The 26,338-nt window shown below is 40.6% G+C and overlaps 1 protein-coding gene across 4 annotated transcripts in view; it reads right to left on the bottom strand.

Annotated features, from left to right (window-relative positions):
• The window catches only part of RGS7 (regulator of G protein signaling 7), a 169,883-nt gene that overhangs the window by 52,759 nt on the left and 90,786 nt on the right, over positions 1–26,338 (bottom strand). For all 4 annotated transcript variants that reach the window (XM_063124332.1, XM_063124335.1, XM_063124334.1 and 1 more), the window contains one exon: positions 10,918–10,968. In XM_063124332.1, the coding sequence (XP_062980402.1) occupies positions 10,918–10,968 (51 nt within the window). The remainder of the gene's footprint in view (positions 1–10,917; positions 10,969–26,338) is intronic.

Raw genomic sequence — 26,338 nt, 5'->3', positions numbered from 1 at the left:
CATTTAATTGGGCATATCTCCCCCTATCACTGTTGCCTTTTGCTTTCCTTCTTTCTTGGGCTAATTCCAGTGTCTCAGCAGACAGCCATCTTGCCTTCTTGGTTTTCTTTTTCTTTGGGACGTTTTTTGTTGCCACCTCTTGGACAATGTTGCGAACTTCTGTCCATAGTTCTTCCGGGACCCTATCTACTAAATCTAGTCCCTTAAATCTGTTCTTCACTTCCACTGCATATTCATTATGAATATTAGTGAGCTCATATCTAACTGATCTGTGGGTCTTCCCTATTCTCTTTAGTTTGATTCTAAATTGTGCAATAAGAAGTTCGTGATCTGAACTACAGTCAGCTCCAGGTCTTGTTTTTACTGTCTGTATAGATGTCCGCCACCTTTGGCTGCAAAGGATGTAGTCAATCTGATTTTGGTGTCGGCCATCTGGTGAAGTCCATGTATAAAGCCGTCTTTTTGGTTGTTGGAAGAGAGTGTTTGTTATGCACAGTGAGTTGTCCTGGCAGAATTCTATCAGCCTATGTCCCGCTTCATTTTGTTCTCCTAGACCATGCTTACCTGTAATTCCAGATGTCATTTGACTGCCCACCTTAGCGTTCCAGTCTCCTGTAACGAAAATAGCATCTCTTTTTGGTGTATTATCCAGTAGGTGCTGCAGATCCTCATAGAACTGATCTACTTCTGCTTCTTCAGCATCTGTGGTTGGGGCATATATTTGGATCACTGTGATGTTAAATGGCTTACCCTGAATTCAAATTGAGATCATTCTATCATTTTTTGGATTGTATCCAAGCACTGCTTTAGCCACTTTATTATTAATTATGAAGGCTACTCCGTTTCTTCTGTGATCCTCTTGTCCACAGTAGTAGATCTGGTGCTGATCTGATGTGAAGTGGCCCATTCCAGTCCATTTCAGTTCGCTGACACCCAATATATCTATATTTAATCTTGACATCTCGCCAATAACCACGTCCAATTTGCCCTGGCTCATAGATCTTACATTCCAGGTTCCTATGGTGTGTTGACCTTTAGAACATCGGATTCGTCGTTCACCACCAGCACCGTCGGCCGCTAGCCGTCCTTTCGGCTTTGAGCTAGCTGCGTCATCACATCTGGGGCTAGTTGAACTTATCCGCTGTTCCTCCCCAGTAGCATTTTGACCATCTTCCGACCTGGGGGTCCCATCTTCCGATGGTATACCGACATATCTCTGGTTGTACTGATCCACCTAGTTTTCACGGCAAGAGTACTGGGGTGGGTTGCCATGACCTTCCCCAGGGATCGTATTTAGTCTGACCTCTCTACCATGACCTTCCCGTCTTGGGTGTCCCTTCACGGTTTAGCTCATGGCATCCTTGAGGTGCTCAAGCTCCAGCACCACAGCAAGGTAACGATCTCCTTTGCTGGAGGGTTCTTGTATTACAAAGCTGTATTATGATTGGTGGGAAAGTTCTGCCATAGTATCTAAGGGGAACTGACCCTATAAATATGTTAGCCTTTCCTAAAATTCTTAGGTAGTTCATCAGGTCTTCTGAGACTGTCACCCTGCAGCGCTGCTTGTAATAAACCTTCTAAAGAGAGAGAAATTGTGTCTTGAGAGTCTGTGACCACCACTCAGCGAACCACGGGGACCCGTGGTTTCGAGTCCCTCCACATGGTGTAGTGGCTAAGGTGTTGGACTGGGAGCTGGGAGATCCGGGTTCTAGTCCCCACTTGGCCATGGAAACCCCAGCCAGTCACAGATTCTCAGCCCAACCTACCTCACAGGGTTGTTGTTGGAAGGATGAAATGGAGGGGAGGAGGATTATGTACGCTGGCTTGGGTTCCTTGGAGGAAAAAAGGTGGGATATAAATGTTATAATAAATAAAATAAATAAATAAAAAATAAGGAGGCCTGTGCTGACTTCGGTGAGCACCCTGCTCGAATGCTGCAACATTCAAAATGTCATCTTCACAAGTCTTGCTACCACAGCCAGCATTATGTCCCATCACAAAATCCTGTTATGGGGGTGCCACAAGTAAGTTTCATGGTCGGAGGAGATTCCAACTTACAAACTAATATAAAACCCAGAGTTGCCAATGATGTTTAGAACCAGAACACTGGAGTCTTAAAATAGTATCTTTTTCAAAAATTGCCTAGTTTTAAATCTCTCAGTCACTGCTCCAGTTCTGTCACAAGCTGACATAAGAACAGTGTTTAAAACTAGCATTAGCATATAATTAGAATGAAAAGATTAATGGAATGATATTTTTAAAATGATGAATACCACAATGCATACAGTTGATGTCACAGCTGGTGCTTCTGGTAGCAATGGGTTTGTGGTATTCATCTAACAGGACCTCAGATTTGTCTGTATATATGTAAATGGTATCAATGTAAAAACAGCTGCCAGAAAATTGGGAGTTGGTTACTCAAGCTCAGTTGTTGGTGGCCATTTAAACACAGCAGGAAAAGAGGAAATGTATAATCAAAAAGAGGACAAAAGAGGACACAGATTTGCATAAGCTATTTTTTTTAAAAAAAATATATAATTTGAAAATGTATTTATTCATTAGATTTATATACTGCCCAATTGGCAAATGCCCTCAGGGTGGTTTACACATCATACCACACTCAGGTCCTCTGGGAAGAATTTACTTCAGCCAACAAAAACAAGGCTGACAACTATTACCCAGAGGACCTTTTCTTCTGCTGCTCCCAGTTTGTGGAATGGCTTGCCGGGAGAGATTCGTCAACTTACCAGTCTTCCAGAATTTAAGAAAGCCATAAAGACTGTTCTCTTCTGGCAGGCCTACCCAGCTGAATTTCAAGATGCCTTTTTTAATGGTGTGCTGCTTTTAATGATGCACTGGTTTTAAATGTTTGAATTAGTTTTATGTACTTCATGGTGTTTTCATTTGTGTTGTACCCCGCCTCGATCCAGAGGGAGAGGGGTTGTTGTTGTTGTTGTTGTTGTTGTTGTTGTTGTTGTTATTATTATTATTATTATTATTATTATTATGCCAAACAAAAACAAGCTGAAAGTAACAACATAAAAGAAATATTGAAAACATTGACGTGCTAGCAGTAAAAGTAACAATCAAGCACACATATTAAAGATTAAATGCCTGCTTAAAGAGGAAAGTGTTAACCTGGCATCTAAATATATACAATGAAGGTGCATCTCCCCCAAAAGGCTCTTTCTCCATTAGCTACTTGTTGCACTATTTTGGATGGTGAAGAAGAGCCAGTAAAGATGATCTTACAATCAGTAAAGATGATCTTACATTCAGGCAGCAACATATGGAAGAAGGAGCTCCTTCAGGGAGACTGGTCCTAAACTGTTTAGGGCTTTAAAAGTCAGCCACAATACTTTGAATAGGACCCAGAAGCTGACTGACAACAAGCCGTGCAGTAGACACAGCACTGGAGGAATATGTTCAAAATGGGCAGTCCCAGTAAGCAGCCTTGCTGCTCTGTTCTGCACTACTTGAAGTTTCTGGACTGCACTGCAATAATCCAGGCGGGAGGCAACCAGTGCATGGATAATGAAGTGCCTTTTATTAGCTCTGGCTGATATACTACCTATGGCCTTCCTGGACAGAGATAGCCTGGCTACTGTGGCAGGATGTACTCTATGGTGTCAATTGAGGTTTTCCTTTCTTTCTTCTTTTAAACCCCCTCTCCTCCCAGGGGGGATTTCAGGGAGGGGAAAGATTTAACCCCGCCTCCCAGGGCACCATGTTCCCAATCAGAATTGGAATTACACACGTTTATACGAAGGTAAAGAAAATGATTACGCATCATCCACAAGGCATGATTACGTGAACGTTGAGTTTGGCGTATAGATTTTGGAACCCATTTAGAATGAGTGCTTAGATGAGTCATTTTAAGCTTAATGCTCTGGAAATACTTTTCTGTAGTTTCCCTGTTATAGCTCCCCATATTTTGGGGGTTGAATGTCTGCAGCACGGAGCTTTTTCTACTCAAGTAGGCTCTGTACACAATTTAGAAGCGAGTTCAGCCCCCAACACATGGAAGGCTGCAGGAATGAATGGTAATGCGCAAGAGGGGGCAGGCCAACGGGCTCATCCCCATTCTTCCCCCCATGCGATACTCATCATGGGTGGGGGGAATGACTGAAGAGGGATATAGTGTTAGGCAGATGGGGTCTACTTAGAGACAGATAGAAGACAGAGGGGAAACATTTCCAATAACATTGCATGTCCTTTGGAAACCTCTGGCTTACTGACACCAGAGTTGGCTTTCATTTTAAAATGTCTAACCTTCTTCATACGAGGAAAAATCTCATAAAGCCTGACTATAGTCTACTTCAAAGGCTCAGAAACAAACTCCAGATTATGAATTATTGAAAGTCAGCCATCATTTTCTTTGAAACTGTTTTCTGAGATGGCTCTACAACCATTTAATGTGGAGACAGAAAAAGACTGCACATCCTCTTAGAATTATTGGCACCACATAGAGCTGCAGTCACTGTGCAGGCCTTCAAGTTAATCCTGAACACCCCAGCTCTTGTATAAAATCTCATGAGGAGACTAATGGCCATTAGTGCTAAGGAACTTGGCTTGGGTTCACACCAGCAAAGGCCCATTTCTGCAATAATTCTTGGTGCATTGACAGAAAAATTGGTACAATATAAGGTGACCATATGAAAAGGAAGACAGGGCTCTTGTATCCTTAACAGTTGTATAGAAAAGGGAATTTCAGCAGGTGACATTTGTATGCAGTACCTGGTGAAATTCCCTCTTCATCACCGATGGGATACAAAAGAGGGCAGGACTTCTGCAACTTTAATTGTTGTGATGAAGAGGAATTTCACCAGGTACCCTAGTACAGTATTACCTACAGAAGAGAATCATAACCTGCAGCAATCCGAGTGCTTTGAGACTTCAATGATGGCTTAGTTTAGCAATTCTCAATCTAGGAAAGAGGGTGCATCTAGGTATTGCTGCTGGAGGGGGAGAACAGCACACAGAAGCAGTGGTCATCAGGAGACTATAGGAGAGAGTCTGGCTTGAACTGCTTCTTTCCGAAAGCAATTTTAAAACACTTCTTACTTCTAACGCTTCCCAACATTTAGTTTAAGTAAAATAAGTGCAAGCTATATGAATAATAAGAGCTATTTATGGTTTCTAACGCATTAGCAACATACCACTGAATCGCAGTAGTGTGAAGATGAGTTCTCTCAGTTCTGTGCCCTGTAAAGCAGCAAGTTGCAAAGCAGTATACACCCCGACATGAAAGAGAGAGAAAAACATCCTTGCTGCTCAATTGCTAGGTGCTTCTGAAAAGGATTTGAGCATCTCTTAACAAACAGCTTTTTTCCAGATCAGGACAACATTTCTTATTTAGAAGCATGCACCATCTGGAAGTATACTTGAGTATGGGTGCATATGGCTAAGGACACAGTCTAGCAGTCCAACACCATTGCCTACTGGACAATGGTGGTCCAACACACTACAATGTACCACAGGTTAAAAACGAAAAGGAATAGTGCATTTAAGTAGATGGATCTAGATGGCAAAAGATGTTCAAATGCTGCCCGGAGAACTTCTGTTATAGGGCAGCGTAACAAGGTTATCTGGAAAGCTAGGCCTGAGGAGCTGCCAGTCAAGAGAAAGGCCTTTTTCTTTAATAGAATCTAGGATGGGGAAAGAGAGAGCACGACTTCAGTGGCAGCTGGGGCTTGTCAGATGAAAAAGGTGGGTAGACCTCTGAGGGGAAGAGTCAGAGAAGAGTGTGTTCTGTATTCTAATCTTTGTTTTCTGTCTATAAATCCTGTCTTTTCGATCTATCAATAAAATAAGCTCATATGGGTATTTCATGAAACCCATGATGTCCTTATTGGAAATTTCTCCCCTACAGTTCCTTCCCCCAATAACACTGCTTAGAGTTTTCAGATTTTTATAAAGATTAAGGGTGCTCCAAGCCCAGCCAGGGTGGTGTGGGAAATTAGGGAGTGGTGGCAGTGAACCTGGTAGATATTGCTCATATTTCCTATATTTATAGAAGCATTGGAGAGCCTTCCTGAGGTGTTATACATCACAGGAGGCTTATAAATGAAGTAAATAAATAAATGAAAGCAATGAATCAAGCTATATACCACATGGCAAGTCAAATCCATAAAATAGTATAAAACAGTGGTCCCCAACCTTTTTGGTACCAGGGACCGGTTTCGTGGAAGACAATTTTTCCACGGACTGGGGGTGGTGGTTGAGGGGTTAGGGAGGTGCCAAGGGGTGGGCCACCCCTTTCCTTGCCAGCCACAGCCACCCTCCCTCCCTCCTCCTCCCACCAAGCATCAGCCCAAGCTGCAACCTGCTCCGCGTTCGGAGTGCCGACGGTGCCGTGTGCCTCCAGCCCATCCATGTGCAAGGCCCGCTCCTGCCTGCAAGCCGCGGCTGCGGCCAGGGTCGCACCCGCCTGGTCCCTGTGAGGGAGGAGCGGAGCTGTGGCAGCCTCCCCACCCCTGCCGCCGCACCCAGAAGCCGCTCTCCCACAGCGGCTCTGAGAGATGCTGGAGTGGGGCAGGTGGGCGTGGCTTTGCTTCAGCTGGGTGGGCGCCCGGCTGAAGCAAAGCCAGGACGCTGGCCCGGGTGGGTGGCTTCGGAATGGCATATCTTGAAGTCGCTCTCCCAGAGCGGCTTCCGGCCGGGCGTGCTGTTCTGAAGCCGCCCACTCCCATCCCAGCATCCTAGCTTAGCTTTGGCTGGGCAGGCGAGATGGCACCCCGCGCCCAGGTACGCTGGGGTGAAAGCAGCTCACCTGCGTGGCCCATTTCCTAACAGGCCATGGACCAGTACCAGTCCATGGACCTAGGGTTGGGGACCCCTGGTATAAAATACACATGGAAACACTATGTTGCAGTTATGCCATTTGGTGGACATTGGTTCTGTTTTAGAATGTTTTTTTAGGAGGAAAGTTCAGACAGGGGAAATCAGCAAATGCATTTCAAATAATACATTTTGACTGTTCTTTTATTTGCCTCAAATTACAGAACTACTTGCTAGGTGACAATTATAGTTGTTTGCATCTTCACCATAGCCCTGTTTGCACAACAAATACTGATCTCCGCATGTACAACAGATATGCCTAAGATGAAAGGTGGCAGGTTTCATCCCCTTTCACATATGTGTTCATTGTACATGTGAAGGCCAGTCTTCTTGTATTGTGCGAACAGGGCTCATAACAGTCTGTATCCAAATTACACACTATATACTCAACCTTTCCGGGCCCTTGATGTGTGCCTAGAAAGAAGACAGAAGAGGAAGAGACGAACAATTCCTGAAAATTGAGGCATGATTCCTGTGACAAAGTTCTGAATAATGTATTGGTCCCAACTGAAACAGGATAGTCTGAGGGTAAGTAGAAGCAACACAGCAGATGCATGTAATGGTCTGCCAACAGTTTTATGTATGAAAATCAGCTGCAGGAGGCTATGATCAGGAACAAAGTAATGGTGAAGCTACTTCTAGTCATTTTTCTGCTCAATAAACTCACCACCATGGATACAGGTACCCATATCTTTCCTCCCATGGGAAGAAAAACAACTGCAGTGGATTTGGGACTTTATAAAACAAATTGAGGGGGGAGTGTCTAGCAGCCCTCTTCTCTTCTTCCACTTCATATTCTAACCTCTAGTGCTGATTTTGGCTAAAAAGTAAAAACATTGTGAGGAAGTTACATGCAACTACATGTAACATCTTATTTGGCCCTAATAGGAATGTAAATGGTACAATTACATCTTCAGCATCTTTTAGAAGGCAATCCATTTAATAAGGACATGAAGAGATGGAAAGCTGGGGATGAGTTGGGCGAAACTGATGCAAGGTGGCATTCTTACAGCACCACAAGCCTAGCTACAGTAAATGGTTAGAACAGGGAGGGAAGATCAATGAAGATATGTCAGCCTAGAAACACTAGTGCCAGGGCCTGTCCTACCATTAGGCAGAGTGAGCCAGCTGAATATGGGTGTCATGCAAAGGGCAGCAGATTGGTCATTATTTAATTCATTGCTGTTGTATTTTTACTTCTAGGTGTGTGTATGGGGGAGGTATTTCTGGGATTTTCTGCCTCAGGGGCCAAAACAACTTGACCAGCCTTTGGTACTATGTACCTTGATTTGGGTTGGATGAGGGATACATTGTAAGAGGGGGGCTTTAGCAGCCCCTGCCCTGTATTTAAACCAATGATACAGGCTGGAGAGGTTTTGCTGGAACAACATCATAAAAACTGCCTGAAACACTTCCTTGCCTACACTTTCCTGGAACTCTGGTCTGCCATGAATTATGTAGTTCATCTTGGATTACCCAGAATGCTTTCTTGCCTGGACTTTTCCTGACTCTTGGACCATTGCCTGCCTTGAAACACTTTACATCGAAATCCCAATGTAAAATTTATTTCTGGACTTGATTGACTGTGTGTAAATTCTAGCCTTGGAACTGTTTCTTGAACAAAGTCTTAACTGCCTGAAATACTTTCTTGCCTGGACTTATTGTAAATCTTGGAACCTTGTCAGTCTGAATCCTGTACCATTTAATCCATGAACTGAACTATTTTGCTCTGCTATGATTGTGAGCTTTGGACTCTTGCCTGTTTGGACTCTTTGGACTCTTTGTTCCTTTGGAATGCTTCTTTGTTTTATTTAAAATATTTATATCATGCCTCTGAATCATTCCGATTCACAACCGGACTAACAATATAAAATCACACACAGTGGCCTGGTTCAGACAACAGGCTAAACCATGCTGCTTAACCATTCCCTTAACCATTTTGTGGTTAAGCAGCATGGTTTAGCCTGTTGTCTGAACCAGGCCAGTAAAACAATTCGACAAGAGCAATGGCAACAATTAAAGCAGAAGCAAACTATGGCAGAGTAAAACCCAGCATCTATGTTAAAATAAAAGTTGAGAGCGACAATGTTTTAACCTCTTTCTAAAGGTCATCAGGAAGGGGCCCAAGAGAATGGACTGAGGAAGGTCATTCTAGAATTGGGTGGTATAATTGGAGCAGAGATGGGGTGTCATGGATCTGTCACAAAAGGTTGGTGGCACAGCTCTCAATGTGCTCAAAATGATTACTGAACAAAGTGACTATTTTGCTGCCACAAAAAGCAAAGACGTGTTGTCTTGGGGCTGAAAGCCCCAGGCAATTAAGCATCTTGCATAGAAAGTAATTGGGAATCCAGAGAATTAAATAAACGATAAGGTAACTGGTACCATTAAGGAAGATACAAGTTCACAAGCTGGTTCATAATGAATTCTGGGTAATTGGCACAAAAATAATGATCAAGAAGACCTGGATGGTATCCAAAAAGAAAATGCTGATTTAAAGCCCTATCACTTGGGTTCATTTCATCTGAGAAATGAACAGGTGTGAGATTGTATTATTCCAGGTCAATGGTGTACTTAAAAGTTTTCACTCATCAATTAATGAGTAAACTTTTTTGTAAGGTATACACATCAAAAATTACAGGCTTAATCGGCAAATTTTGAGTAAGGAGATATCTTCTCAAAGGTATAATTCAATCAAAACTGATCTTATCTAGCTTGAAAGGTGTACATGTAAGCCTTTCATGAATGTTCTATTTTCAAAGAATGTTTAATAACAATGAGATAATTAAGATTCTGAGACCTAGTGTATGGGACAGTAGAAAATATTAGTTAAGAGGTATTTTCTACACAAAAAAGGTATAAATATGTGCTCATTTTAGAATGTGAGAGCTCACCAGGCCTGTATACTTCTCCGCTGAATAGCCTATTCAGTATTGAATCGGGAACTTGGCACTTGAAATAAGATTTCTCTTTATTAAAGCTATTAAGGATCATTAGCAACAAAAATATTTTATATGTATAATATATTCTAACGTAATGTTACAAGTATATTTCTAATAAAAATAAAACATGGATCAAAAAAGGTTTTCTCTACTAATTCTTGTTAGTACAAAACCAAAATCGAACACACCAATCTTAGGCGTACACTTTGTTTAGAAGCATTTTTATCTCCTATAGGGAATAAACAGGCAGCTAAAGCCTCCCAAATTACTAAACTATAGACAGATAGCTCACACAAGGAAAAAACACAACATGAACACATTGCTCTCTAGATATTGTTGGACTACAAATCCCATCCTCAGCTTTGCTGGCTAGAGCTTATGGAAGTTGCAGTCCAACATCTGGAAAGCCACATGTTCCCTAACTCTGGTTTAGCAGATTCTGTTTTTCTTCAAATTTACAGACCTATAATATAGTTAATTTCTTCACAAATCACGAGCACAAATTGGTTGTCAACATGTTTTGCACATTGTGTAAGCTTTCCCCTCGCTGTTAACTGCTCTTTCTCCATCAATTTTTAACAAATCTTCCTGAAATTTTCAGGTTATGTAAGACTGACCCACCCCTCTGAATTCCATTTAACATTATGTTTTTAACTGATCACCTTAACTACAAATAAAATGGTTATTTGTATCCAAAGTTTCTCTTCTGGAACTTTGGTTCATGAAATGAGTCTTCTGCTCACATAAGCACTCCTTTCATAATAGAAGAGTTATTCCATGAATGTTAGCTCCTTCTGTTTATAGAAGGAAATCTTTGAAAATAGCCCAATACTTTTATGTATGAAACTTTTGATTTTCAAGACCATTATTCTCTGTAGATTTTACAGGCTTGCAACATTTGTGGTAGATGTTGATATACATCTACTTTGATATACAATTTCCCGTTGTTCAGTTCCTCTGTTGCCAAGTATTTTTATTGAGGGTACACACACAAGATTGCTCAATTCTCTGAAACCATCTTCCATGGTTTCTTCCATGGTGGCTGTCATGATCATAGCATGAACACAAATAAGCTTTAATAGCTTCCCAAAAGCATAAATACAAGGTGTTCAATGATGAAAAATAATGCATTTACCTGGATCTTCTATAGACAAATTCTTTGTTAACCACTGAACAATATCTGAACCTAGAAAGAAAATTATAATATCATTAAAATACACTTGATATATTTTAAACAGATATCAAATTCTAGAAACATTTTAAAATGTACTTTACTGGCAGAGTCCATATTTAGAAGGAAGGAAGGAAGCCTAAGTTAGGGGTATGAGTGGTGGCATCTAACATAGCTACTGTGTTAGACTTCGTCTCCAAGGCGGAGAAGAGGAAACAAAAACATTTTTCTTTCCCTACACATTTGGCATTTCCCCCAAGTAATGCATACTCTCACGTATTCATTAGCAAACTGTGCAACTGGGGGGGGGGGAAATGTTTGTGAGCAAAATGCACACAAAATAGTTCGCAATTCTCCTTTAATTACAAATTCTAATTAGTTATATAAGATGGTATTGTGAAAAAAAAGTAACAGGCAAAAATGTTGAAGATTATTATTAAGTCGCCACAAACTTGTCCACCCACTTCACAACAGAGGTGACATCACTTTCCCCTAAAGGCATAATGCACACACATAAGAATTCTGATTTACGCAGATTATTTTTAAGCTTGTCATTTCTGCGGTGGCCAGGGAATCGAGTTTCTGTTAAACTTTTCACAAGATGTATTTCACAATGATGGGGCAGAAAGAGAGCGAGAGCAAGAAAACTTTTTTGTATGTAATGAAGTGGCTGGATGAATCAACTTCTGAGGCTACCACATATTTACATGCAGTTGCAATTTCAAATCAGGGCATTCCACATGTTGATAAAACTAGGAAGGGAAGTTCAATGTTTTGCTCATAGCTGGTAGTTCACAGATCAGTTAAGCTGCTTTTCATGGATTTAAAGCAGTGTAGTGTGTATTCCTATGGATGCATCGGATTGCACTCTTAATCACAGTGACTTTAGTAGTGCTAAAGAACTTCAAGTATTCCAGCTTAACACCAGAAATTCAACATTTCTGATTTTATGCATTAAGCATAATATTTTCTCCACAAAATGAAGTATCAGCGAATTGAGTGGCACCTGTCCATATTTGAGCTGCATGGCAATAATCATATATTTTATTAGTTTGCAGTAAGTTTTTTTTTGGGGGGGGGGCTTTTTTAAAAAATAAAGCCAGCAAAGGGAAAGCAACGTGCATTTTTCTTGGTATTGCTAATTATGCTCACCAAATATGTTCTTTGATACTTACTTCTCCACTGAATTTATATTGTATTTTACCACATTTAATTCACAGCTACATAGCACTAAACGGATTATACAAAATTGCCCAGTAAGGCAAGATTCCTAAATTGTATAGGTCTTACAATTTTCCCTCATGGAAAGAAAATATTTACCCTTTGATTACAGTTAAATGTCAGTGATTTAAAGAAAAGAAAGAAAGAAAGAAAGAAAGAAAGAAAGAAAGAAGCTTTCATTTACATCAATGCAATTTTAGAGTTAACTAGCAGTCAAGGAATTGGCAAAGCACAAATAAGGATGGCCACGTGCGCATCAGCAAACATGAGGGCAAAAGAGGACACCACTTTGAATAAAATTTGTATATGCTAATTTTATGTATAGAGGTCCATTTAGAAATAATAACAATACTTTAAATAAAAATACATCTCTCAACAGAGAGGGTAGATTCTGATCAGGTGACCTGTGTGTGTGCTCTGTCTGCTGTCCAGGAGGGAACAGATGATGACCACTCTCTGGTGAGAGAGAGAGATCTTTTTAAAGTATCGTTTTTAACCCCTGCTCTCCCCTCTTAAGGTTTTTGGCTTTGAATCGGACTTGGACTGGACAGCCTTTCCAATAGAGGACAAATAGAAGACTGTCCTCTGCTAGCCTTTCAGATACAGGACTGTTTTCTGCACTACTACACTAGCACAAATACATCTATTTTTAAGATGATATATTTATATTTCTGCATGTGTAACCCCTATAGACTAGATGGTTGTGGCCTTAGCTAGACCGAAGGTTTATCCCGGAATCATCCCGGGGTCATCCATGTAAATGACACACAGGGGATCCAGGGAGCAGGCAGGGACGACCCCGGGACGATCCCTGGGGAAACCTTAGGTCTAGCTAAGGCCTTAGTCCCTTGGGCAGAGCCCTCACTCAGAGGGAGGGCTAAGGGAAGAAACAACAAAAAGAGTCAGTTTGTTGGGATGGGAAGCTGAATGTTGGAGAACTGGTTTATGATTTATTGGCTCTTATCACCTTGGATAAAGTAAACTGAACAGATATTTGTGTACAGCAGAATTTCAAGGAGATGGGTAATCATTTCTGAATCTCTGGTATTTGTTATAATTATATTATTATTGCAGGGCTAATAGCTTGAACTACAATATTTGTGTTACTGGTTGTGGATTGTCCTGTGGACTAAAGTTAAGGAATCTACAAAAGGGACTACTGAAGCATCCAGCATCTTGAGGAAGCCAAAGACACTTTGGGACAGTCAACTGCAAAGTTACAAGCAAGAAATCCATATTTTTGTTTTGACTCAGCGGGACTAATTTTTGCATTTACTGGTATTGGGAAATTGTTACATGTTCTGAATAATTAAATTCTTACTAAAGACACATTTGTTCAGTTATATCTTTGCAAGTTTTATTCTGATTAAGCCCCATAGGACCCACACTAGTACATGCTAATTGTGTGTATAAAATATAGTTACACTTTCACTTGGAGCATTTAGAACAGCAAAAATAAAATACTGCCATGTAAAAACCAGGACTTCCCATAGGCACTTGGTTGGCCATTGTGTGAACAGAATGCTGGACAGTGGAAAGTCTTTACCCACTCCACCATGCTGTGGTCCAATTTCAATAGCACACTCACAAACACACAAATATGGGATTGAATGTAACCTGTGGTTTGCCCTAATACTGTCCTGATATACTTCTGGATTTATAGTTCAAATGACAGGTTTCCTCCTTTCCATTAGCATCATCTGACTATAAAAGCATACGTTAACTCAACTTTTTTTTTCTGTTTCAGTTTCCCCTTCAAGAATTCTTTTGAAAAGAACCCTTGATCAAGTTGATCCCACTTAGAATACTGAAGGAGAAACAATAATTTCTTATGAATAGGTATATGTCTGATGCCTCAGGAAAAGGAAAATATAATTTTCTTTATTATTTTATATTCTTTTCTATTTTAAAAAAGTAAATAAAGTAACTAGTCTATTCCTTTTCCTAGAACTAAAGTGTTAAGCCAATTAGTCCAAAGGATTTGCATGATAATTATTTTTAGAACATGTGCAAAAACTTCTTTGTTCCCTGGAGATGGTCCAGCTCCTGTGTGTAAACTGAGTGCAAATTTTCACAGCTCAGTTGCAAGGAACTCAGGAAAAAAGTGCGGAGGGTAGACTGGAAAGCACAATAGCAGGCTATCTTAGGGAGGCTATTCTATTAGCCTTCATTAATGGTGTCACAACAGTGCCATGTTTTCACATCTTCTTCTTTCTTCCCAAGTTATATCCCACGCATAAGCTAAACTAATCTCTTTCACTAAAAAGCATCAGTAACACTCTGCAATTTGCACCTCAGTAACCCCTTCCAAAACACGGTAACAGCTGCTTGTGACTGTTAATTCCCCCCAAATAAGGGGCTTTAGTCATCTGGGGATGTTTCGGTTTGTGGCATTTGCATCGGTAGCCAGAGTTCCTATGGCAGGGCTCCCTAAGGGCAGCATCATTTAAAAAAACAAACATGAATATAAGAATAGGTCTGCCAGTGACTACTAGCCACACATTCTAAATATTCAGTCATCATTTTCAGAGACATCTTGAGGCATTCCTTAGTCACAGTTGTTTGTGGGTTCTTTAGAGAACCTCATGATCCACCAGTTTCGTTTCTGATTTTAGAGCGGGGTAATGGGGTATTATTTCTGAAAGTGAAAGAACTACTTGTGTGTTTGTACTATTCCGCTTTAGTACAGAGCCACCTAGAGCTTATATAGTTGAAAAACAGGAAAGGAAAAGCTCTTTGTGTAGAACTCCGCTTTATCTGCGACGAAATACTGTGATGAAACCAAAAGTAGATACAGCGATAAACAGCCTTGTGTAGAAAAGCTCCGTCTCAGGATTGAAAATAGGGTAAGATACCACGATCTTGTCCTATTTGACCTCCCTTATACATAGGAAGTTGATTTATACCAAATGAAATCTGTCCATTGAGTCCAGTATTGTCTACTCTGATTGGCAGCAACTGTCCAAGTTCTTAGCAGAGGTCTTACCTGCTAAATACCATCACCTGCTATATCTACCTTCTAACTGGAGATGCCAGGGACTGAACCTGGGACCTTCTCACGACATGTGTTCTACCTCTGAGCTATGATCACTCCACATTGCAATACATCTGTCTCTTTGTAGTTATGACCTTATGCAGCTTCCATTAATGGTATTATATTGCCAGCTGCACTGGTGTCATCAAAGTCAGTGACTGGGTTTGCACATTGCAATAAGACACGGTGATTTATGAGCCATCCTAGTGTCAGAGTAGCTTATGGTAATGTCTGAACCTGGCATGGGCAATTCAGGGTAGGTAGTTTCCCCAAAAAAGCCACCCTGAGAACTATGCAATGTGGCTTCCCCTCCCCACCACACACACATCGAACAAGCCACTTTGGGAACCCATGGTTTGTTACTGGGTTGTTCAGGGTGATTTACAAGCCACATTGCATGGTTAACAAGCTACTCTGCAGAAAATGTCTTGGGTTCAGACAACAAGGTAACGCATAGTTCAACAAACAACCCACACTCAACCACTGGGTGAGAATTAGCAAGTTGTGCGATTAGATGTACTATCATGCTGTGACTCAGCCTCCCTCTCCAATGTGCTCAGCTAACTATAGCCTAGCACTAACAATTTGCCTGCAGAAGCCTGTTTCAGGTCCACATATGGGCTGGTCTTTCTGGATCAGGGTGCACGAGTGCTTTAATAGCTAAAGCAAAATGAACTTCTACGGCTTCAAACTGCCTTCGTGGAGTTCTGCTTCTTTTCACTGGCAAGGCAGCTGACATAGTTTAATAACTAATATTGTTATTTTCCTGTCTCCTAAATGTCATAATACTCTGCAAGAGGTCAGTGAAACAATAGATGAATTTTTAAATATTCACAGAACAAATTTAGTTAAATTAGCCCATTTCCATGCTACATAAAATAAACATGAGCCAGCTGTCTTAATTGTTTACCTTAATAACTGCACTGAATGAAAAGCAGATAATCCCAATGACTTCTTTAACAGAGAATCATTTGTCAGCTGCTTACATGCATATATGAACAACGAAGCAAGGGCAGCCAAGACAATTTCATACTTAATAGGCATTTTCTGTGAAAGAGAAAATATCTTCCTCTTTCCATTCACATTTTTTGACAGGTGATTAGCCTTTCTGAACAACCTGGTGTTCCATTCTCAATCTCCTTTGTTTACCTATCCACCTTTTGAGTATTATGTCTGCTATCATCATAACATAAAAATAGGCATTCATGGTCTCATTTTAGGATCTCTAAGTTTGCAAGAAATGGCAAATTTTAATCTCATCTTTATTCTCCAAGTTTGGACTTGGACTGGGGAGACCCAGGTTGAAGTCTCCACTTGGCCGCAAAGTTTTGGGCCACTCACTGACTCTCAGCCTAACCTACCTCAGAGGGTTGTTGTGAGGATAAAATGGAGAGGAGGAGGATCATATATGCCTTGGGTTCCTTGGTGGAAAAGGTGGGATATAAATGTAACAAATCAATAAATAAATCCTTTGAATAAATTAATCAACATTTATCTGTACTATCTGAAATCTGTCTGTTTGCCTGCCTGTATATGCCAGCTTTCATAATGAGGCCCCATTCAGACAACACGCTAAACCATGCTACTGAACCACAAAATGGTTAACAGAATGCATTAACCTTGATGCATTAACCTGACATAAAGCACTCTGATCCTAGAGAGATAAACAGATGAACATCTGTTATGACAAATGCTATGTCATATTATAGTCTCATCACAGTAGCATCTTGCATGAACTTCACTAAGCTATGTGTTGGTTTCCAAACAATTTTAACAATTTGATAAGTTGTGGTCAATTTATTATCCCAACAATGGCTCTCTGTGTCTATTTGCTCTCATCCCTTCGCCAGTCGGACCCAATTAAGTGCTGCCCGCACAATATCCAGTGGTGTTATTCCATCAGTGTAAGGGAACCACTGACAGAAGAGATTTCCCCTTCCCCTCTGTAGTTCCTCACCTCACCCCAAAATCTGCTCCTGAGGGCTGTGGGAGACTCCAGGGGAGATTTAGGGTGCACAGGGGGAGGAATGGGAAGACCTGTCACACAAGCAGAAGTCCTGAAGCGCATGTGGATTTCTGCCTGTGCAAGGGTTGGATTTACCCCACTGTTAGGAACCTAGGAAGCTGTCTTAAACTGAGTCTATATAATTCCATATCGTTCTCCTTGACTGGCAACAATGCCCCGGCATTTCGGACTGCACCTGGGGCTTTTTCATGCAGAGCATGTCCTCTAGCACTAAGCAAGCGTCCTTCTTCATTACTATTATTAATGGTTTGTTACTATTAATTATCTGGAAGTAGGTAAACATTTCCGGACATACATCACACACACATACTCTCTGCTTTATAGGTAAAGATAAGAACTACCAAACATCTGCAAATTACTTCATAAATAGGGTGGCAAGGGGAAACTGAAATTAAAAATATTTGAATGTGGAAGAAAGTGAAACTGACAGATCCATCCATCCCTAATCCAATCCAAGTGAACATAGAAGGACCAAAATCACTGCAGCTGGCTGCATTACTGCATCACATCGTTCTTTTCGCTTTATTTCAGTTCAACGTTTTCACTCGCAGATTGCCATTTTTACAATAAGATTCTCCAATGATTCTGCTGTTCCTAGATGATACCTTTTCTTGTTAACTCTGCTTTCTCATTGCTAGCATATGTTATCTCACCCTAACATATGCTGCTTATTTCCTGCTCACCATTTATTTGTGTCCTTTTCTCTTAATTGCATCTTTAGTTTTTTGTTTTTTAAGAAAGCATTGCAGATTATATTGGGTTAATTTAAATGTGTGGTCTGAAAAGAGGAACAAAACAATATACATTCATCCTTTCTGTGTTTACTTTTCTTTTTTAGGTATATGAAAGAAAACAATGTTAAATGTTTATGAGATGCTGAGAGGTTAACTCAAGAAGCTAGACACACACACACACACACACACACACACACACACACACACACTTTTCAGTGACAAGTCACTGTAAATATGTTGCTGGAAATCAGTGTTGTCTGTGCAGTTGCATGCATGATCACGGGTGCCAGGCAGACACACGCACACACATATACACACGTGAAACCATATATATCACCCATATTCTAGCAGTCACATGTAGCCATCAGATGTCCAACAATATTTATTAAACTTAGTCCTGGCTATGCCCCTTTGAAACCAGTGAAATAATTTAGTTATGGCTAACTTCCCACTACTTTCAGTGGGACTTGCAGCAGAATCCTATGTTAGTCTAATGGAACTTACTCCCAGGTAAGTATGAATTGGACTGAAGCCTTCGGTACAACTAAGTTTGGCCAGACTGGGATCATTGTGTAGAAATTAAGGTATCTGCAATGGCTTGATTTTCCAAGTATATCCCAGGATTTAAAGAGTTGTGTAGTTCGAGAGAAAAAATGAAATTCTAGAAGATCTAACAGAAAAAGACACAGAGAGAAAAATAACATTTAACAAGTAAGCTTGTTAACTGCTCCCAGTTCCTCCCAGTGCCTCCCAGTTCCTCCCAGTCCTTTATATAGCCATCCAACTTCTCTCCAAAATGTGATTATCTCTTAAATCTCTTCAAGCTATATCGTCAGATGTGTGCTTGACTCCTCCGAAATCCTCCAATATTAAATATAATGGCTGCTCCCTCATTTCAAGACATGGCAAACTAGCCAGCCCAAGGAGAATGTAATCTCCGTGGAATCTAATTTCCTATCTAGAATGCCAGGAATGATAACTTTTGATTAATGGCAAGATGAGACATCTCAGCAGTCTCACTTCATCCTCCTTTGTGCTTTTTCTCTCTATAATTCACATCCATACATCACACATAACATTTCACTACTCTGTTTTTTGTTTTCAAAACTACCAGTGATTTAAACACACACACACACACACACAGAGAGAGAGAGAGAGAGAAAGAGAGAGAGAGAGAGAGAGAGAGAGAGAGAGAGAGAGATTCTTCAGATTTGTCATTTAAATATTTAAATGTTCTCAGTACTCTTCCTTTATGAGGTTAAAATCCTTAGAAGAACAATACAGGCCAGTTTGCATGTCATAGATTTTCTGTAAACAACCCACCGGTTAACTGAACAAAAAACCATGGAGTAACTGCTGGGTTGTTTAGGTCCTAAACAATCCATCGGTCCAGGTTTGCACATAACACTCACAACCTACAATTTGGCCAATTGGAGGTTGTTTACACAAACTGGAAGCAACACATGTCCTTACAAATTGTGGGTTTAATAACCCACAATTTGCTGCCATGTCCAGCAAACCAGGTCAGTATGTTCACCTGTATTGTGGTTAGTGAACCAGGCACATGAATTCGCTGTGGATCCTTCTCAGGTGGTGGTGCATTTATACGTTCTTGCTCCAATCTTCTTTACCCACAGATTGTATCATTTTGCACAACCTCTTCTCCTGTCAGTTTTAGCCTGTTACCACTTTCACTTTGTTATGATAACCTGGATAAACTGGTTACGTGATTCTGTGCTGTGGTTTTGCCAGTAGAATGGCACTAATGTCACCTGCTGCTGCAGTCCTGCAGCTTTGCCATTGAGTGGTGATCTCTTCACAGAAGCTCCTATAAGATTTTTGTTACATAATTCAGGGCACAACCCTATTCAAGTTTAGGCAAAGAAATGTCCCCATGGCTGGCTGGGAAATGCTGGAAGTTTTAGGACTTTTTTTCTATGTAAAGATGAATAGGACTACACCTTTAAAGGAGGTTAGAGATTGCAGCCCTCCCCCCCCCCCCCCCGGACCTCGCAGCCATGTTTCAGCCTTCATGTGACAATTTCCCAGGAGCAGCTAGGATGCTTTCCTGTGTTTTCCCAGTTGTTCTCCCTTTTTATCAAGAGCTGCTTTACCACAGTTTCTTAACATTCAGCTGTGCTTGTTTTCCTTTTGCATGGATGACAAAAGGCAAGATATTTTTCTTCTTTTCCCATATATCCCTAGAGGCGTTCTCTTTCAAGCACCTGATAGTTTGGGCAGGGGCCGGCCCCAGGAAATTAGAAACCAAGCACAACAACACAGCAGACACACCAAGAGCAACACACACACACACACACACACACACACTGTGGCCATGGCTAGACCAGGCCTATATCCTGGGATTGTCCCGGGGTCGTCCCTGGCTGATCCCTGGATCCCCTGTGTGTCATTCACATGAACAGGGATGACCCCGGAACAATCCCAGGATATAGGCCTGATCTAGCCATGGCCTTAGTCTTCAGCTGTTTATGGATTCTTTCTGAAGTTTACCATGAAACCTTAGGATGATTCCCTCCAACCACAGCTAAGCTTACCAAAAACAAAGCAGCAAACTTCCCATACATGTGTACCCAAAACACAAATCAAATCTCTCATAGCCATAGTCATAATGCACAGTGGTTAAATAATGAGTGGAAACTCAACAACAGAGAGCATCTCAACAGGAACTATATCCTGGTAACATTTCCTGAACAACCAAAATCACATGCAGCAACAGATATAGCAAGTAGAGAACAAACAAATACCTCAAAACACACATGTGGATTGGATGCCTACACACACACACACACACACACATCCATCGTACAGAAAGTATACAAAAATCACCCATGGGAAAGAATTTAATCAAATTGCCTTCCCAAATGAAAATAAACAGAACCCTAGAATACATAACATGTATAGTATTGGAGGGTGCTTCTAGATTAAGCTTTTATTGTGCAATTGCTCTGCCTCAAACATGGAATTTTCTCCTGTTTGTAAACCTCCCATGTCTTCATACTGCTTCTTCCATCTTTTTGCATTACACAAAAAATCTGTTAAGGAAGTATGATGGAATAGCTGCACAATCCCTTCTGAGGGCTTCGCCAGAGGCTTTTCATCTCGTGATTTTTACCGGGGCTTCTTGTGTCCAGATTGTTTACAGGATTAAGATCAGCCCTTTACATGCATCCCCCCCGAATTTCCCCTTTCTATACTGTATGTTTCATTAAACAGTGCCATCTAGTGGCTGTAGTTATAGCAGCACTTCCTCTTTACATGGGTCAAATGCAAATGGACTGAAATCAGATCTTTTTGGTACCACATTGTTTCCTTTTCAAATTAAGTTGTGGAAATGCTTGAAAAGCATGAGAGAGGTGCTGGAGGTTGATGTAATGTAAAGGACCCACAATCTTCTGTGATTAAGCCATCTCAATTGCAGGATAAAAGTTCCATGTAGAGAAGCCCTGAGTAGGAGCCTTCCACCTGAAAGCACTTTAAGATATTCCCTATTGGCTATATCTATTTAATCATTCTTAGTTCTGTTCTGTTACTATCGATGCAATCCTATGCACTCTCAGCTGAGAGCAAACCCCACAATGGGACTTAATTCTGAGTGAGCATTCGTGGAATTGTGCTGTATAGACCTTTTTTCATTTTCTGTTTCTACTCTGATCTCTTATATTCACTCTTACATTTAGCTGATACAATTCTGGTTTACATTTTGCTCCATGTCATCAAAATAACTGATATCCATAGTTCTCACATGTAGCAAGAAAAATCACCATAGCTGATCCAGATTTTTATGTTGTTCTTTCGTCACATTTTCCTTTTTAAACAATCCTTACACAGTTTGCTATTTTCACAAGTTGTAATTTTCCCTGACATTGAACCCACAAAAACAGTACACAAATACCTTTCAGATATGGCTCTGGACTCTAAATTATCATTTTTCAGAAAGAGTTTTCCATTAGAGTGAATCTAGTCAGTTTTAGCAAACCCATTTATTATATGGTTGTGGGGTTCATTGTGGGCTTTTCAAGAAAGTACTCAGCAGAGTGTATGCAATGCCTGATTCTCTCTCTAGCAGTGCTGCTGAATTTCCTTCAGTATCAGAGGCAGTAAGCCTACATACACCAGTTGCTGGGGAACATGGGCAGGAGGGTGCTGTTGCACCTGTGTCTTACTTATGGGCTCCTGGTTGTCAGCTGGTTGGCCACTGTATGAACAGAGTGCTGGAGTAGATGGAACCTTGGTCTGATCCAGCAAAGCTATTCTTATGTTCTTCATCAGAATGAATCAAGAAGTGTGATTCTATCATTTTGGCTTGAAGTGAGATAATGGTGTCCTGTCCTACTCTAGGTGTTAATTAAGTATAGCAACAAACAAGGATTATTGTGTTGCCAGCAATTACTGTTAAAGTTAATACTCACTTTGCTTATCTTAAACATTTCATAGAATTGTCCTCTTTGCACATTTCATTGCAATTTGACCACATTTTCCCAGCTATATCCATGCATATGTATGTAGCACATATATATACTTCCCAACTGAGGATAACACTTCATGCATCTGAAGAGGTGCTTTTCTACACAAGTAATTTATTGTGTGCTTATCATTTCCTCCCATGGTTGTTTATAGGTTTGTTAGACAATGTCGTAACCCTTCAGTTTAGCTTCTGTTTTTAAACAGCACTTTCAGTGCTTTTTTAGAACAAGGAAACTACGGAATTATTTGAGAAAGTAAAAGAATCGTTTTTTCAACTTGTGCTATTCCACCATACCACAATGCAACCTAGATGTTATATAGTGGGAAAGCAAGAAAGGAAATGCTTTTCGTGTAGTCCTTGGATTTCAATTCTGGGACAAAACCAAATGTCGATAGAGTGGATTAACAGCCTTGTGGATTATAGTCCTTCAAAGCTTATGCTACAATAAATCTTTTAGTCTTTAAAGTGTTAAAAGTCTCATTTCTCATTTTAGTAAGAGAAGGATTTCTCCTTTTGCTCATATAGAAATGTCTCTACCCTTGATGAGATTAAAGAAAAGCAACTTGCCTAAGAACCTAAATACAAAGCAGAGATGGTTGGATCTGAGCTCCAAAATTTGTTTGTTTATCCCACTCTATCCTGAAAGCTTAAGTAGAGCAAGATAAAATGTCTTCTCCCCTTGAGTCATAAGAAAATATGAGATGGTCTTGTTGGACAGCACCAAACTATGGTCAACTATCCTTTCCAAAAGTGGCCGAGTCAATCATGCACGTTAAAACCCTCTTCATTAAGCAATGTCTCAGAGACTAATCCAGTGGCATAAGGAAGAGTTAACTAGTCAAGAATCCCTGGTTAAAGCCACAGTTTGTGATGTTACGGCGTTCCAGTTCTCCATGTTGTTAGTGGATCAGTTTTTGTGCCAAATCCATGCTTAGTAAACAATGCATTTAATTAAAGAACTCCTAAGCCCTCTCTTGCTCTTCTGATCCATTTGTGCGCAAAATAGTACTGTAACACACCTTCTACAGCTATCTGCTGCTACACTGCTTAACCATTTGGCCTTGTGTTGTAGAGAAACCTTTTTGGACACCAGTGGGGCTTCCTTCCCAATGCAAATAGCAGCTTCAAGGGAGTGATATTTGATGAGACAAAAACAGGGGAGAAAGGGGTTAACATTCTCTTCCCCTACATCCTGATGCCACTTGGGCTCCCCAGATTTGCTGTTTTGCAATTAACATCACATCCAGTTTGGCCCTTCTGGAATATATATATATATATATATATATATATATATATATATATATACACATACACCACTTCATGTATCTAAAGAGCTGGGCTCTGACTCACGAAACCCTGTGCCACAACACACTGTTAGTTTTGAAGATGCTTACAAGGCTTTGTTGTTTCTGCTGCAACAATATCACATTGTTACCCCTCTGGAATTTGTCTCCACATCCTGAAATCCTCCTTCTGACCCTCCTAAATCTTACAATGTACCTGTCATGGGGCAGCAGCCAGAATCTGAGAACGTTTTTTGCCAAAGCTTTTTCAAACAGAATCTTCTGAAGTTCTTCTATGTTTAGAGATGAAACTAAAGAGATTTGTGTCAGAGCACAGCAAATGTCTGAGCAGAGGGCAAACTACATGCACACTTTGTACTCTGCTGCAAAATTAGACCTCCCAGTTGATCTTCCTTTCCCTTCCATGCTGTCTGATTATTTAAACCTCTTCAAAATGAGTTTGCCCTCTCACTGCAACAGCACAGTAGAGTTTTATATCTCCCTATTATCCCTTCCAGAAATCCAACAAGAAGGGGAAAGAGTGAGCCGTGAACTACCATGGTATGCACAAATCCATCCAGATAAATACCATAATCTGCCAGACAATATGATTGCATTGGATGCTAGCTTCTGATATATATCCACTGAGGACCCAATAAAAGACCAAACTATTATATAGCACCAAGTACAAAAAGTATATTTTAGTTACACTCCATTACAGCACATTTCCACATCTTGACTACATTTTTAAATTAATTATTAGTATTACGAATATGCAGAAAAAATGATGTCTTTCCAAATATAATACCTTACTGGTTCCCATAGAATACTTACTAGTTCCCACGGAATACCTCTTCGGAAGTCATCAGGGGCTAAAATGTTTTCGCCCAGATCTGAACTTTTGTGCAACTTCTATTCATCTAACTACTAGTTCTATGGCATCGATAAAGCTGACTGTGATTAATGGCTAAGAATAAGATTGTTTCTTCTTATTTAATTTTCTGGAAGGTATTAAGGAAAAGCAGTAGTAAATTTCTTTTCACAAAACAATGATGTTGCAAGATTCTCAAGACCACCACCTAAAAGCCTGTTTACATATATAAAGGTTCAGAGATATGCCTGATAAAGCATTTGAGATTTTCTTCTTACCAATCCTGCACTCAAGCGTAGATCTCTAAAGGGCAAAACGGTGACATGAGAAGAGCTTGTGCAGCATTGACGTCAATGGACATACTCACAGGACATTGAATTTGACTCTGTTTTCCCCCCCTCTTTGAATGGGTCAGTCCATTTCCATCATTCAGAGCAGGATTCTTGGGCCAGATCTACACCAAGCAGGATATAGCACTATGAAAGCAGTATGAAAGCGGTATATAAGAGGCAGGAGCCACACTACTGCTTTATAGCAGTACTGAAGCACACTGACAACTGCTGGGGCCCATTGACACATACTATATACCACTTCTATACTGCTTTCATAGTGCTATATCCTGCTTGGTGCAGATCTGGCCCTAGGAAGACTGAAGTCTCAGGCAAAAGCCTTGGATACATGAGGTATGGGAAATCTTGGGACAAGTTCCACCAGTAGCTGTGCTTTTTGACCAGGGATTTCCTAGTTCTCACACTCATAGTACAGAATTAGACATCTGGCAGCAAAGACAGGATTCCCAATCCCATGTTTGCAACAAATATTTAAATATTTAAAGAGGTATTTACAAGTGCTGAAGAGTGCTGAAACCTTCCACATTTTCCCTTTGCAGTCTTCCTGCAACCATTTCCCATTGCCCCACAACCCCAGATCCAGTTCTCAGGCATGGTTTCAGGTAAAAGTGGTTGGTGGGGATGGATGGAGAGTTTGCAAGCAAAAAGTGGTAGGAGGGGAAGGGTGAAGCACCTTTCAGCTCACCAGTTCTTCCCTGCAAATACCCACCACCATTGCATTGCAATCTGGGAGCAATCACAGGGTGTGGAACCAATTATGTAGTGTGCCTTTAACCAATATGCTCCATTAGTTCTCTGAGTATCTGCAATTCCACTTGCCGAATTTGTTCATCGCAGAACTGTTGACAAAGGATGAAACTAACTGGTCACTTGCGCTGCACAGGTGTTTACAGAGGACATTACTTGCATGGAAAAAAAGAGACATGTCTTCATGCATTGTCCAAGTTTTGTTTAAATATCTTGGGTTGGGGTGAGTTGATGGGGTAATTTTTCCATTACTGTTCACAAATGCTGGTCTGCAGCCTTCTTTCAAATCCCAATAACAACATTTTTCTGCTTCCATCGTTCAGGGTTATCATATTAATTAACCTTTCTCTCCATTAAACTGACACCAAAAATAAAATACTTTCCAAGATAGTATCCATAGAATTAAAGTGATGATTGGACTGATTATTTTTAGATCTCTTGTAGATTTTTTTTAGGCTCAGAGTTTTTTCCAGCATGTTGTTTTAGTTTTCTGTCAAAAATCATGAGCTGTGCTGCATTGCCAGGGGCAGTGCTGCCTCCAGGTATTTGAGGACCTTTGAGCAAAACACATTCAGGTGGTCTTCCTTCTCACTGCCATTGTCACCAGGTGCTATTGCTCCTTGTCCTCTTTCT

The sequence above is a fragment of the Elgaria multicarinata genome, chromosome 4 (genome assembly GCF_023053635.1).
Source record: "Elgaria multicarinata webbii isolate HBS135686 ecotype San Diego chromosome 4, rElgMul1.1.pri, whole genome shotgun sequence".
NCBI lineage: Eukaryota > Metazoa > Chordata > Lepidosauria > Squamata > Anguidae > Elgaria > Elgaria multicarinata.
Note: the sequence above shows the minus strand (reverse complement) of the source record. Positions and strands in the feature narration are given on the sequence as shown.